Source organism: Gigantopelta aegis, chromosome 4 (assembly GCF_016097555.1).
Source record: "Gigantopelta aegis isolate Gae_Host chromosome 4, Gae_host_genome, whole genome shotgun sequence".
NCBI lineage: Eukaryota > Metazoa > Mollusca > Gastropoda > Neomphalida > Peltospiridae > Gigantopelta > Gigantopelta aegis.
This window is the reverse complement of record NC_054702.1, coordinates 73427088-73441457: the sequence shown is the minus strand read 5'-3', so window position 1 is coordinate 73441457 and position 14370 is coordinate 73427088. Positions and strand designations below refer to the sequence as shown.

At 38.1% G+C, this 14370-nt stretch overlaps 1 protein-coding gene across 2 annotated transcripts in view; it reads left to right on the top strand.

Moving 5' to 3' along the window:
- Window positions 1-11411, top strand: part of LOC121371074 (gamma-aminobutyric acid type B receptor subunit 1-like) — a 113525-nt gene extending 102114 nt beyond the window's left edge. For both annotated transcript variants that reach the window (XM_041496704.1, XM_041496703.1), the window contains 3 exons: window positions 1399-1521; window positions 8366-8515; window positions 10991-11411. In XM_041496704.1, the coding sequence (XP_041352638.1) occupies window positions 1399-1521; window positions 8366-8515; window positions 10991-11293 (576 nt within the window). In that variant the 3' untranslated portion in view covers window positions 11294-11411. The remainder of the gene's footprint in view (window positions 1-1398; window positions 1522-8365; window positions 8516-10990) is intronic.
- Window positions 11412-14370: the final 2959 nt, after the last annotated feature.

The following is a 14370-nucleotide window of genomic DNA, read 5'->3' as shown; positions in this document are numbered from 1 at the left end:
TGATTAATCGCAGTCAGTCATGAGATGGGTCGCTCGATCAGATATAAAGCTCGCGATTGTGCGTCAGCATCAGTAGTCACCTATCTTTCAAGGAGTACACTTCATCGAACTTTTCAACTGAAACTATAAGCGAACAAGAAGGGAAAGGGCCGTGGGAAGAGGATCGAGCCAGAATCTGATGTCGGGGAGATTTTGGCTTCTTGGCGGCATTGGTACACCCGCCATAGCGATATGCTCTCTTCGGGTGTTGTAGTGGACAGTGGCCTGAGCACCAGAAGCCACTCCAAATATACTGGCCTGCGAGGTACAGACTAGTGGTACCACCAATCGTAAGGTCGTGCAACCAGTCGGGACAGGTCGTGACTGGTCGCACTACCGATCGTGAGGTCGTACGACAGGTGGCACCACCAATCGTCAGTGGCACGTCCAGTCGTGCCACTACTTGACCCGAGAGCATGCGCGACTGGTGGTAAGATCATGTAAGACGTGTCTGCGACCTCTTACGATTTGCAACATGACCATCGACCTTGCTGCGACTGATTTTGCTCTGGTGATCACCCACGACCTCAGCGACCAGTGTCGCCCTCTTTCTACGATTTGCCCGCGATTTCAATATTTTTCGGTTGCAACCTGGCCACAGGCCCGATGGCTTGGGCCTTACACAAAGCCCTTGAACTCACGTGCAGGGTTGCTCGCTCTTGCTATCGTCCATTGTACCCGCCATCCTTCCTGTCTTCCTATCACTGCTTATATAACATCACTGTTACTTGCCCCACCCGTCTCTGTGATCACGAGAATACTTCCCATCATTCCTTGTCCTCATATACAGACACCGTACATCAATTTCAATAACTGTTATGTATAAATCAGGAACATCTTATCTCTATTAAAGCAATGAATCCAATAACCAATAGTGCACCTCAACTTACCAAGAAAACTACAAAGCCAGCTTGTCCACTCACTATGACCACAGCCGGTAACTATCAGATAATAGACCTATAATCAAGGGGCATGCTAACTTCATGCCTGAGTGAACTTACAACTCATTAAAATCACCGAGTATACTGGTCATCATTAAATTTATATACTAAACAACACCAGTAACGCATAACACTTTAACGTCACATATAAATGTGAACTTGGCACGTGACATATATATGCTGGTGAATTCAAAACCCTAATAGCGAATGCTCTCAAATTGTTCATGAAGATTCCTGTACCTATATTTATATAAGAGATGCAAAGAAATGTTATTAAACCATATTTGTCTGTGTATTATCCGCTGTTTAGAAATAAGTGTCAATTTGCAAACCTTCTCATCAAATTGCCCTTTAATAGCTTATGTTTCCAACATAATTTCATTTCCAAATATTTCTACAATGTATTTTATTCACACAGGCACCTAAGGATTTCCAGCTGTTTATACACATTGGTGCGATCACTGGTATTAATGTGACCATCATGGTCTTGTGGGCAATACTTTCTCCTAGATACCCCAAGGAAAAGAAACTATATCATTCAGTAAGTCATGATATGTTCATTATCCGTTGCTTTTTTTCTTAATGGCAATGTATCTACTAACTCATTACAAAATACATCCAGTTCACCTATAACCTCATAATCTGTACGATTTATGACAATATTTATAGTTTTTTCATATATACAGTGAAACCCCACTATTGCGACCATCGGCGGGACTTATTAATATTGGTCTTAATTGTGGGTGGTCCTAATATTGAATTACCAACATTCAAAATAATGATTGTTTGGTAAATATGTATTATGAAGTTTACGTTCGTTTTCTTAATTATTACACAATAGAGAGTAACAACTATCTAGACAAATGTCACCCTCCCAACGTTTTAGGACATCCATTGTCCCAAAGGTAATACAAACACGTGCATTCTAATGGGGTCAAATATGACTTCCCCGTATCAATTTTTCGGGAACCAAAGTTTGAGGGTGAATTTCAAGTCATTAGGACCTTTAGAAAAAAATAGCCCCCATGTACCTTGCGAAAGTTCTGGCTAACTCCACCAGGGGGCACAAATCATGATAACTGCCGACGGCCATACTGGAAATTCAAAATCGTCATAACTCTCTGAATATGTTAGTTAGAATCACGAATAAGGTGTCTATTCCCATTAGACTGAGAGTACTTGTTCTTCTGGTGGGGTTATTTTTGTAATTTGAAGGCATCTTGATATTGAAATCCAAGATGGCCGTTGTTTACCACATTGATAATTACAAAATAGCGGAACTGTTGAAATATTTGGGGTAAATCATAAATAAGTGTCCATCTGAACAAAATGGAGGATGTACAATATTTAGGTAATATTCAGGTCATCTCGACCTTCAAATTCAAGATGGCCGTTGTCCACCGTATTTAAAATAAGAACATGCTGGAGTCATTAAACTAATAGGGTTAGAATAATAAATAAGATATCTATTTACATCAAACAGGGAATTCATAACCGTTGCTGTGTGGTCGTTTTGCAATTTGAGGTAATTTTGAGCCTGAAAATGTAATATGGAGGGCGTGGCAGCTGTACTGAAACATTAAATTGCGCTATGTATTTCAAAATAATTTTATGTACGCCAGAACTACAAATTAAATGAAGAAAAGTTCATAATGTATGATTTGTTATAATTCAGACAAACTCTGTTTCACACAATTGAATTTCATTCATCATACCTAAATTATGATGATGTGCTGTCAAAATATATGTACTGAATGTTCACACAGTTTGGGTTTATGAGAGTACTGGACAAATGTTTCTAAACGCACGTCTTTTTCTACTGACCAAGCGCCAGTTACGATCACCAAAAACGGTTGTGTGACAAATGTATAGCAGAGCTGAAGGAAGGTTGGGTAACTGGCAGTGTTATCTGAGAGAGTAGCTATCTGATGGGAGCTTCATAGTTCCTGTGCTCTGTTGGTATGACAATTTAGTCAGGGCTTCTGCACGCTTTGAACTATTAATGCCACCATACACAATTTTGTTAAGGGCATTAATTAATTTAGGCCCATTGGGCTATTTCTCGCTCCAGCCAGTGCACCACGACTGGCATATCAAAGGCCACGTATGTATTACCATGTCTGGGATGGTGCATATAAAAGATCCCTTGCTGCTAATCGCAAAGAGTAGCCCATGAAGTGGCGACAGCGGGTTTCCTCTCTCAATATATGTGGTCCATAACCATATGTCTGACGCCATATAACCGTAAACAAAATATGTTCAGTGCGTCGTTAAATAAAAGACATCTTTTTTTTTTTCATTAATTTAGTGGAGATAGAAAGTGATGATCCAAAGTGGTGCATGATAGTTCGAGCTTCCATATAGTCACACTGCACTTGTCAAATATACACCTTTTACGCTGACCTGACAGACCAGCTTTACTATCGCACAATCATGTTGTGTTTTAATGAATATGATGATCATCCGTGTTTTGGCCAAGGCGTTCAAAACTTTTGTATGCTTGTTTAATAACAAACTGATATGGCATTACTCATCAAGCTTGCCCTAGACAATGGACTACTTATCTTATTCTCTTATTTTCTTATTCTCCTGGTGTAAAAATGTTCTGACAGTAGAGGACGTCCCATCATTGCAACGTGTGATCAGGCTGAAGTAGATACATCAGTATACATCAGATATACTTAGTTACTGATGTAAATAGTCATCGACACTAACGATACTCATATGTCAGATCAGACAGCTAATTCCTGTATGTTCTATATCTAAAGGATAGGTCCAAACATACGTCACTTTGTAACGAAAAAATTACTCCAGCTGTCATCACCGCTTGATTGGATCTGATAGTAACTGTCGTATTTCTGGTCATGGTAAAAGGACTATATACAGGAAATGTACTTCGAAACAAAGAAGCTCGATCTCTCCCAGATCATAATTTTCCATCTCAATTGAATCCATAAAAGTCCTTAACACTTTTGTCATGAACTTTGTGCACTGTAACATGAGTAGCTAAAACCTTTCAGAAACTTTGGATGAAAGTGGTACTAACAAAAGTAAAAAAGAAACAATGAAGCTCTCGTCAGCCCGTGATTATTTCGGACAACACTGATTAAGCACCAGTTGCCTAACCTTCGTCTAGCTCTGCCATTCCTTTCTTACACTCCTCTCTTCTGTTGTTCCTGGTTGATGCTAGCATCCAGTACACAGGCGGTAACAGGTTGACAGCTCAGCATCAGTATCTGATCTGTTTCAGTTATAAGCTATATTCAAAAGAGTGTGAATGCCCTGTTTAGTAGAAATAGAAATCTCATTTATTATTATATCTCAATTAGTTCAAGGGATCCAGCATCGAACTAAATGAATATAATATTAGTTCAATGCTAGTTTGAGCAATTAACTTTAACACCATGGCGCAGACAACTAGGCAATATTTTACCACATTATTTATTATTTGTCGCTTATGTGACGTGACAAGTAAATGCTGTGGTCGCATTTGTGGGGTCCAAATACTCTGAAAACGATCATTGGGTCTGACTTTACTGGTCGTAATCCGTAATTACGGGGTGGTCTTAACACCGGGGTGGCTTTACTATATAGTAATAAGGAAATATTCTAGTCTTTAAAATGTTGGTCTTTATAGCAGGGTGGCCTTAGAACCTCCCCCTCTCTCTCTCTCTCTCTCTCTCTCTCTCTCTCTCTCTCTCTCTCTCTCTCTCTCTCTCTCTCTCTCTCTCTCTCTCTCTCTCTCTCTCTCTCTCTCTCTTTCTCTCTCTGTGTGTGTGTGTGTGTGTGTGTGTGTGTGTGATCGCTATACTAAGAAAATCTCGTATCTCCACTTTTGACTATTTTCAGGTTTGTATTCCTTCAGACGCAGAAATCTGTTATTCTTTTTGTTGTTAAAAAGTCTTAAATACCCCCAAAAAGTAAGGAAAATGTCATAAATAACACACATATTTGAAAAAACCCACCTACTTATCTCTACTTATCTGTCATGAAAACCTCATATCTACCACATGATTTTTTATCCATCTCATATTTGCAACATTTTCTACCAGGTAAGGTATTGGTGATCAAAAGTGTCTATATGGTATATGTAATCAACTGGTGGTCAAAGATAAGCAACCCCGCCAGAAAAGAAGTGTAGGTCTACTAGGAGTTTCTGTATTTAAGAGCTTAAATAATAAGCTGAAAATAGTTACACTATACATGTACATAATAAAGGGGAAAAGTCCAACTTAGAGAAGTATCAGAGAACAAGCATGTAATATCATTCAATGGCAACGCCAAGCATGTTTCAGCATCATATGTAAGACAGGAGGGACAGTTACTAATTTGAATTTCCACTGATTAAGGGCATTGCTTATATGTATACTCTAGACACCTAGCTGTTTCACAGTTGATGGAAGGGTAGGAGGTACTTCCGACTGCTTTGGATATAACTTTAGAGTTGGATTCTCTTTTGCGTTTTTTTAATGGATACGTCATGTTTACTTTATGTGAAATTTCTGTTTTTAACTAAAGGATTCTTTGTAAAGCCACTACACAAGTTTCATATTATTAAAGGGACATTCCTGACTTTAAAGCTAATAAAATAGACAGTAATATGGATTAGTAAACTCACCTGTAATACATTTGTGTAAAAAAATCAATGAAAAGTGTGAAATTGAAATACTTACATAGAACAATACTTTCGGGATTCCCCATGACACGATTATTTGAAATCCTCGCGAAAAGGTGAAGGTCAGAGGTCGCAGTGATGACGAGAACACAAATTTCCCACAATGCAATATTCAACATGGCTTCGGTGAGTACACGTTTTTGGGATGCAGTCGATTCGTCCACTGGACAGTTTGTCCACGGACGATTCGTCCACTGAAAATTCGTCTACCGAGGAACTCGAGACGATTCGTCCACTACAAAAAATCAGTTCCGGACGATTCGTCCACTGGGTTTTTATTTCCTCAGTACATTTCCATGCGTGAAAGTTTTCCGGCATATGCCGGATTTTCCGATTTTTCTGGGTCTCTAAGGGTCGTTTTTCCAAATCGTGTAAATCCGTTGAGATTTTCATAGGTGGGTGGGTAGGGGTTATGACCCAACTTCTCCGATTGTTGATAGATGATTACTCCAAAGTTCAACAAAAAGTTCGATTCTACAACCTAGTTTTAGCAATGATTCAGTCCGAGAAAGTTTCCCCATCTAGCAGATGCACATTTCAGTATGCGCGCGGTGGGTGGGGTTTTTTGGGTTTTTTTTTGGGGGGGGGGGGGGGGGGGGGGGGGGTTACGGAGATCGCCGATCCTTTAGTTCGATTCCGACAAAACTGACTCAATGCGATCACCAGTCAACGGAAACACAAAATCGCAGTCCGTGAAACGAGATCCGAAAAGTTGAATCAAGTCGCGTCTAAAACAACACGCTTTGTTTGAATGACATTTGTTGTTTTGTTGAATTGTTTTTTAATGTACATTTAATTATATTGGAATTGAAGAGAACGAGTTTTTATTTTATTTCGAGGTTATTAGGCATATGGGGATAACATGTGACGAGGGAGGGCACAGTGGATATAATGTACGCCATTGAAGGAGAACATGACATTGGGGGGGGGGGGGGGGGGGGGGTAATAAAGTCTTCCGACGCGGAGGCTTGCATTACCTATTTACCACATCGTGACATGCGAGATAATGTACGAGCGAGTGGACGAATCGTCAGTGGACGAATCGTCCGGGGCATGATAATGAATACAAACAGCTGATAAAAAATGGATATTAATGTTGAATTCTAACTCTATTTTACTTTTTTGGTTATAGTATACCACAAAATAATGTTAAGAAACGATTACAATGTCAAAGAAATAACTATTAATATGTATGAAAAAAATGCAGTCATCGAGTGGACCAATCGTCCGTGGACGAATTGTCCAGTGGACGAACTGTATGGAAAGCACGTTTTTAATGTTATTTATTTTTTAATATTGACGTTTTGCATTGATTCGTTTTTTATATACTGGTATGAAATGACTATGGTATGGAAAAACTTCTCACAATGGTACGAAATAACTAAGGTACGAAATGACTTTTTGCAATGGTACGAAATGACTAGGGTACGAAATGACCAGGCAGCATGGTATTTACATGTGCTCTACGTCACAAAAAGGTCACGTGATGCGCTTCAAATGCATGACAAGTCGAAGGGAATCCGCCGTCTAAAAATAGACTTTATTTGACGGTTGAAGGGGAAAATAAATTGATACGTACGAAAAAATATTTGGCAAAAATGCATATTGAGTTACTACGAACATTTGGGGGACCAAAAACACATTGGATATACAGATATAGATATTCTGGACAAGGAAATGTAAGTAAATTGTCATTCTAACAATTAAAAAAGGTTTTATTAGCCGGAAACTTTATAGCATTGCAACAAAGTCAGGAATGTCCCTTTAAAGTTATTAATTACGCAAGCATTATGTATGGTACAGGTATCAATTAATATGCAGGTTTATTTTATTTTATTTTATTTTTACGTTCAACTGATTGGGTTTTGTTTCGTTCCATACCAGTGCACCACAACTGGTCAAAGGCCGTGGTATGTATTTTCCTGTCTGTGGAAAAGTGCATATGAAAGATACCTTTCTGTATTACGAAAAATGTAACGGGTTTCCTCTGATGACTAAGAGGCATAATTGTTAAATGTTTGACATCCAATTATTAATGATTAATTAGTCAAACTATTATTATTTATGTAAAGAGAGCAAAATATGATAATACATCTTTACATAAAGTTCTTTTAAAATATGTCGTCCTATAGTTTAACAGTAAATAAGATGTCTTTTGTTAGTCCAGGGAACAATTCTATTAAAATGTCCGAAATCAAGCCAATGGGCTTAAATACGGTGGATTTTCCTGTTTTTAAACCAATGGGCTTTATTTCGCGTAAACTTGATTACGGGAAATCCTAATATCCTTGGAATGACGTGAATGTTGCTGAACCTATGAGTCATGTCCCAGACGAAACATTTTAGTGTATTCCTGAAAACGCGAGACAAGTATGTTCAGCTAAAATGAAATGTATTACTTTGAAAATAGTGGTAGAAATCTCATAAAAGACACATTTCTAAACCATTCATGAATATGCCTGTTAGTTAACTTGACAATGGACAATGAACAGTTGTTATCATTGTTATGGCTAAACCTATATATGACAAAGTTGACTGTCCATGATGTAGATTAATGGGATAGATCGACACAAAACTATGTTTGAGACGAACGTTCCAATATCGTCTTTTAACCATGGTCACGGGTATTTAGGCCTGTTGATAATATTCAGTCAGTGTGTTCTTGTTCTACATGCATATCTTTTTTACTTTTTACTATATGTCTTTCCAGAAAGTGCTAGATCCAGACAACGATAGAGAGGTGGTCGATATTGTATGGTACTGCGTATCTGACTATGATGAACACTTCAGCTTCCTTGTTTTCGGCTTTCAAACCACCATCCTGCTGTTTGGTGTCTTTTTGGCTTTTACCACCAGAAAGGTACAGACTGATGGCTGCATGATTTTCTAGGGAGGGGTTGCAGCATTAAAAGAAGGCACTTACACTATTCCAAAGTACAGTAAAATGTATTATATAAAGTCGCAGGTACAAGGCAATATTACTCCAAAAACACCTAGCCTACCAAGAGGGATGCTATATTTGGACTCATAAACGTCATCTTGTACCAGAGCTACCATCCCCACCAGGTGAGGATGGGCCAAACTTAAGAGGAAACTGTTTATGCACTGTCCACACTACTTGAGATAGTGCAGGAACGTTGGAGTTGTGCGTTGCTTGTGACAAAAAACGTTGCACGGTTGCACCTGAATGCACTGCTCTTTTTTTATGTGAAAAAAAGTGTTAATAGATTCAATTTTTTAGTGATTCAATGAAACTGACAGCAACACTAGTAACATGAGCAGAAAGAAACATCACGTAAACATATAATAAGCACTGTTCGATTTGAACTGTGTTCTTGAATGCAATTTTCAGTGACTTTAATTTGCATATACACCCATTATGGTGGCATTATGCCTAAACAAGGTCAATGTTCACTGTACAACAGTCAAGCATTTTAGAAAGCTTATTATATACCAATAAATATTAATGGTCAGACTAAGCCCACAGCTAAGCTAATGGGAAATGGCAAGTGTGGCTCGGGTGGCCACAAGAGATAAACAAATGTCGCGTTGGAGAAACAGAGACCAGGATGTGGAGGCTGATAGCAAACGCAGTTGGACCTGCTAGATCGGCAAGACATAAGATGGAATTCAAAGGAGAGAAAAGAAAGAAGGAAGTGGGATAAAAATAATAAAAATAATAAAAATATGTAATAATAAACTTAAGACTCGTACACAGTACAGTTTTCTTATCAATTAGCTATTGAAACTGAACCCGTGGTGTATGGACTATTTAAAAACAAAAGTTGCTGTAGAATTACTGGATGTCAATTATCTCCACCTGAAGGCAACCGAGTTGAATTGCCTGGCCGCTATTGCCGTCTTGGACAAAATATGTGATGGCTGAATGTGTCTATGCGTACGTACGTGTGTGTGTGTGTGTGTGCGTGCGTGTGTGTGCGTGTGTGTGTGTGTGTGTGTGAAAATGAGAAAGAAGAGAGTTGGAGGGGGGGGGGGTGTTATTACCATTAATACATATTTTTTTATTCCTAATAAGTGATATTGAAGATACTGAAACACGGGGATAATCTATTTATCATATATAATATCAAGCTTTAATATCCAAATTTGTTTATTTTATCACAATATTCATAATAGGTTTAATATACCACCTCAATATTGTATCACATTTTTGTCCAAAGATTTTCCTTTGTAGTGAATTAGCTTTATATTGTAACGTTTAGGTCAAATTTGCATCAGTAATCTCAGCCACAAGACGAGATATTTATCCCCATGCTTCCTTCCCTACGAATTTGTTATAGTATGACATTCCCGTGAACATCATTTAGTGGTAAACTAGGTTTAATTACATTAAGTTGAAGACAGTGTAATACATTTACAGAACTTCATACAGATTGTTGTATTCGCAGGTTTATTTACTGTAAGTGCTTGTTGTTTAATAAACGAGTGCAGTAGTAAGACACTACAGGCATGAAGTTCTGTTTCATTGCATGCCCCGGTTATATTACTTTTAAATTAGTAATCAATATAATTGCGTTCCACCTACGTACCAAACTACTGACATGCTGTGCGTCGTTAATTATTTTAGGAATATTGTTTTAGTTAACTTACCATCTGTTCAACATACTTCCAGTTTCCACGTTACCTTCGACAGCTTTTAAAGGATGTTTTAGTTTTATATAAGTAAAAGAAAGAAATGTTTTATTTAATGACACACTCAACACATTTTATTTACGGTTATATGGCGTCAGACATATGTTAAGGACCATGCAGATATTGAAAGAGGAAACCCGCTGTCGCCACTTAATGGGCTACTCTTTTCGATTAGCAGCAAGGGATATTTTATATGCACCATCCCAAAGACAGGGTAGTACATACCACGGCCTTTGATATACCAGTCGTGGTGCACTGGCTGGAACGAGAAATAGCCCAATGGGCCCACCGACGGGGATCGATCTTAGACCGACCACCCATCGAGCGAGCGTTTTACCACTGGGCTACATCTCGCCCCTTATATAAGTAAATAATATATCCTGTAAACTAAGGCATATTTAGATTACTACAAACGCGAAGACAAAAGCCCATACTTGTTAAACAGCTGAACCTCGATCTAGTTCACATATTGTTCAAACACAAAGTTCACTAGCAAAAACATAGAAGAGGGTGGGGAAGTTGTAGGGCTATTGTTCTGGTGCACTACAATAGTGCACTACAAATATTTTATTAAATGGGCCAAAAACGCAAGTATTACTATATTAAAACTAAATTCAGGTAAAGTATGAAATAAAACTTGATTTAGCCGTGGCTTTGTAACTTTTTTTTTATTTACCTGCAGGTGAGCATTCCAATACTGAACGATTCCAAAGCAATTGGACTGTGTATCTACAACGTGATTGTGCTATCAATAGTAGGGGTACCGATATCATTAGTACTGAATGAGAAGTGTTCTCTTGAGTATGGCCTTATTTCTACTTTCATCATTCTTGGAACTACAGTTACCCAATGTCTTATATTTGTTCCAAAGGTAAGAGTTAAAATGTGTTGTATTTTTTTATATATCAGTCTTAACTCTTTATTATACTCCACACAAGTACTGAAGGGCTGCTTGCTTTCTCATAGAAGGCCGTGTTTTAGGTAGCGTTGTGCATCGCGATCGATTGGAATTTTATTATTGATCATCATTAAATAGGCAAAGGATTTTGATCGGATTGGTACGTCTTCGAAGATGTCTATTAAACCTGTGTTTTCCGATTTGTATAGCAAAGATAAGTACCAGTCATATATTAAAATATTGCATGGACGCTACCGTTCTCGTAAAAACAATTTATGGTATTATTAAACGGATCTTTCTATCAGCTACATAAGGTAAATAGTGGCAATCAATATACAAAATTATTTTACGTGCGCTGTTAAGTGTAACGTGAGTTATTTTTCACACTCGCCAGATTGAAATTACATGTGCTGTACGAGCGTGATCGCACCCGTGTACCTTAAAAAGCAAGGTCTGATGTTTATATGATCTGCATATAGCACCCAAAACACTAGAATGAATGATTATTTAACGACACACCAGCACGAAAAATGCATCGGTTATTGGGTGTCAAACTATGGTAAATGCAACAATAATGTGAGGAGAAATATCAGTATAGAAATTCAAAAGTGAAATAAAAACACAATGTAAAGAACTGCGCGAAAATTACAAATATCACAGATAGGTAATATTCCAAAGTCAAGTGTATAAGGTTATACCAGATGTAATCTATATACGTATTGTTATATTTGTAAACCATAATCTTTATATTCAGCATGCAGCTTTTACATGCAGTTGTAATACAACACAATGCCTAATGTTTTCCACAAGGACCACAATTTATGGCTAGACAATATTAACTATAACTGCAACACTGGGAAAACAAATACTAATGAGTTGAAATGTACTCACGCACCCTACACTCCCACCCACACCCACACGTGTGTGTGTGTGTGTGTGTGTGTGTGTATATATATATATATATATATATATATATATATATATATATATATATATATATATATATATATATATTTTTGATTATGGTATTTGGAAGTGAAGACGTGGCTATCGGGAGTCCTTGTACACAATAACAAATCATGGATATCAGACGGAATGAATGGATGAATTAATTAATTAATGCTTATCGACACCCCAGCATAAACAATACATCGGCTACTGGGCGTCAAACTATGGTAATTCAAAACATGAAGTGGGATACCAGACGGGGAAATCTTTTACAACAGGGAAAATTCTGTGAAAATACAGGGAATTTTTATTTGAAAATTCTGTGGGTATCCTGAACAACAAACTATTAACTGTGTTAGGATACAATGTGAAATATTTTTGTGGTTCTCAACCATGTCTGACACCATATAACCGTAAATAAAATGTGTTGAGTGCGTTGTTAAATAAGCATTCTTTCTTTCTTTATACATTGTGAACGAAGTAATTATAAATCTTGGGCTGCTTTCAAAAAATAGGTTTTGTCGTTAGTATCTACTAAACAGTTGACTAGTTCGAGGCCTGATACTTCTTGTAACATTAAAGCGGCGCTCACATATCGGTCGCGGCGCCCGGGCGACTCCTAAAACAGGCTAAAAAGGGCATTTTCGGCTGGACGCTGCCCGATTTCTACGGGCTCCGCTGCGATTTTTAGGGGTCGGCCGAACCCCGCGGGCGTGAAAACCTGACTCCCAAATCTGCGATTTTCCAAGCGCGATTTTAGGTCGTGGCAATCCCGCAGACACGATGCTAGGGCCCCCGCCCAGCGGCCAACCGAAAACCGACCGGTCATCTGGCGGCCACCTGAAGATTTTGACCGGACCGGCCCTCCCCGGTGGCTTCTAAACGGCCCCCATACGGGTCCCAACTGCCACCCCAAGATTTCGGCCCTGGAATATATATAAATAGATAGATAAGAATTTAACGTGTCCATATACCACTAGGGTTTCGGACACACCCATCCAGAGTCCGACCTCCGATAAGATCGGTGGCCTGACTCGGGATGGGGGGAGGATAGAGTTGAAAATGGGCAGAATTTTGAAAATAGCTATTACAAAAAAAGTTAATAGAATTTTTTTTAAATAAAATGTTAAAGCCAAAAATAAAAAGAATTGACTGCTCGGCCGAATATTTATATAATTTGGAGCATTTTAGAAGGACAGTCCAAAAATAAATAAGAGAAAGAAGAGAGGATCGGACTATGTAATATTATAAAAAGATAATAATTTCGACATAAAATTTTGAACGGAGGTCTAAGAGTTTAAAGTCCGATCTATATGGTCCGAGCCGGGGGGGGGGGGGGGGGGGGGGGGGGGAGGTTAAGGTGGGCGGAATTTGGAATACGAATTTAGTAGTTAGGTCAAAGACCTAAAGCCAAAATGAGCTCATTCATACTACTCATGTCTGGACATAAATTTAAGTCCAAAGAATAAAATTAGAGTGCTCGACCGAAAGGGTTTTAAAGGGACATTCCTGAGTTTGTTGCATTGTAAGATGTTTCCGACTAATAACATAGTTCTACGATTAAACTTACATATTAAATATATTTTCTTGTTTAGAATATCAGTGTCTGTATATTCAATGTGTTTCTGGTCGTCTTAATATTTGTAAGAAGCCCAAACTGGATTTTGTCTTCAAATAATTTCGTACGTACGAAAAAATGTTTTTTAGGAAATAAAATTAAAACTAACCTAGTACAAATATTAGAACGATCAGAAACACGTTTAATATATAGCCACTAATATTCTAAACAAGAAAATATATTTAATATGTAAGTTTAATCGTAGAAATATTTCAGTAGTCGATAACATCTTAAAACATTGCAGCAAACTCAGGAATGTCCCTTTAAGGTGATTTGAGCAATTTAGACGGGTTGCCAAAATAAAGTGCGTCGGACTGTTTACAAAAAATAAAATAAAATAAATAAATAAAATAAAATAAAATAAAATAAAATAAAATTTTGAATGCCGGCCGAAAGATTTAAAGTCCAACTAAGCCCTTGGAACGGTTGGCGACTACGGAGACGAGATGAAGTGCTTGGCGTTGAACTGTGGCACCAGTTTCCTCCAACGGTGGGCTAGCAAGGTCTTAGCTAGCTCGACGTAATGGGCGACGGCGATGATCTTCAGTACTCTGTGGGCGGTGTAGTTGTCCATGTCTTCGAAGAGTATTTATTCCTT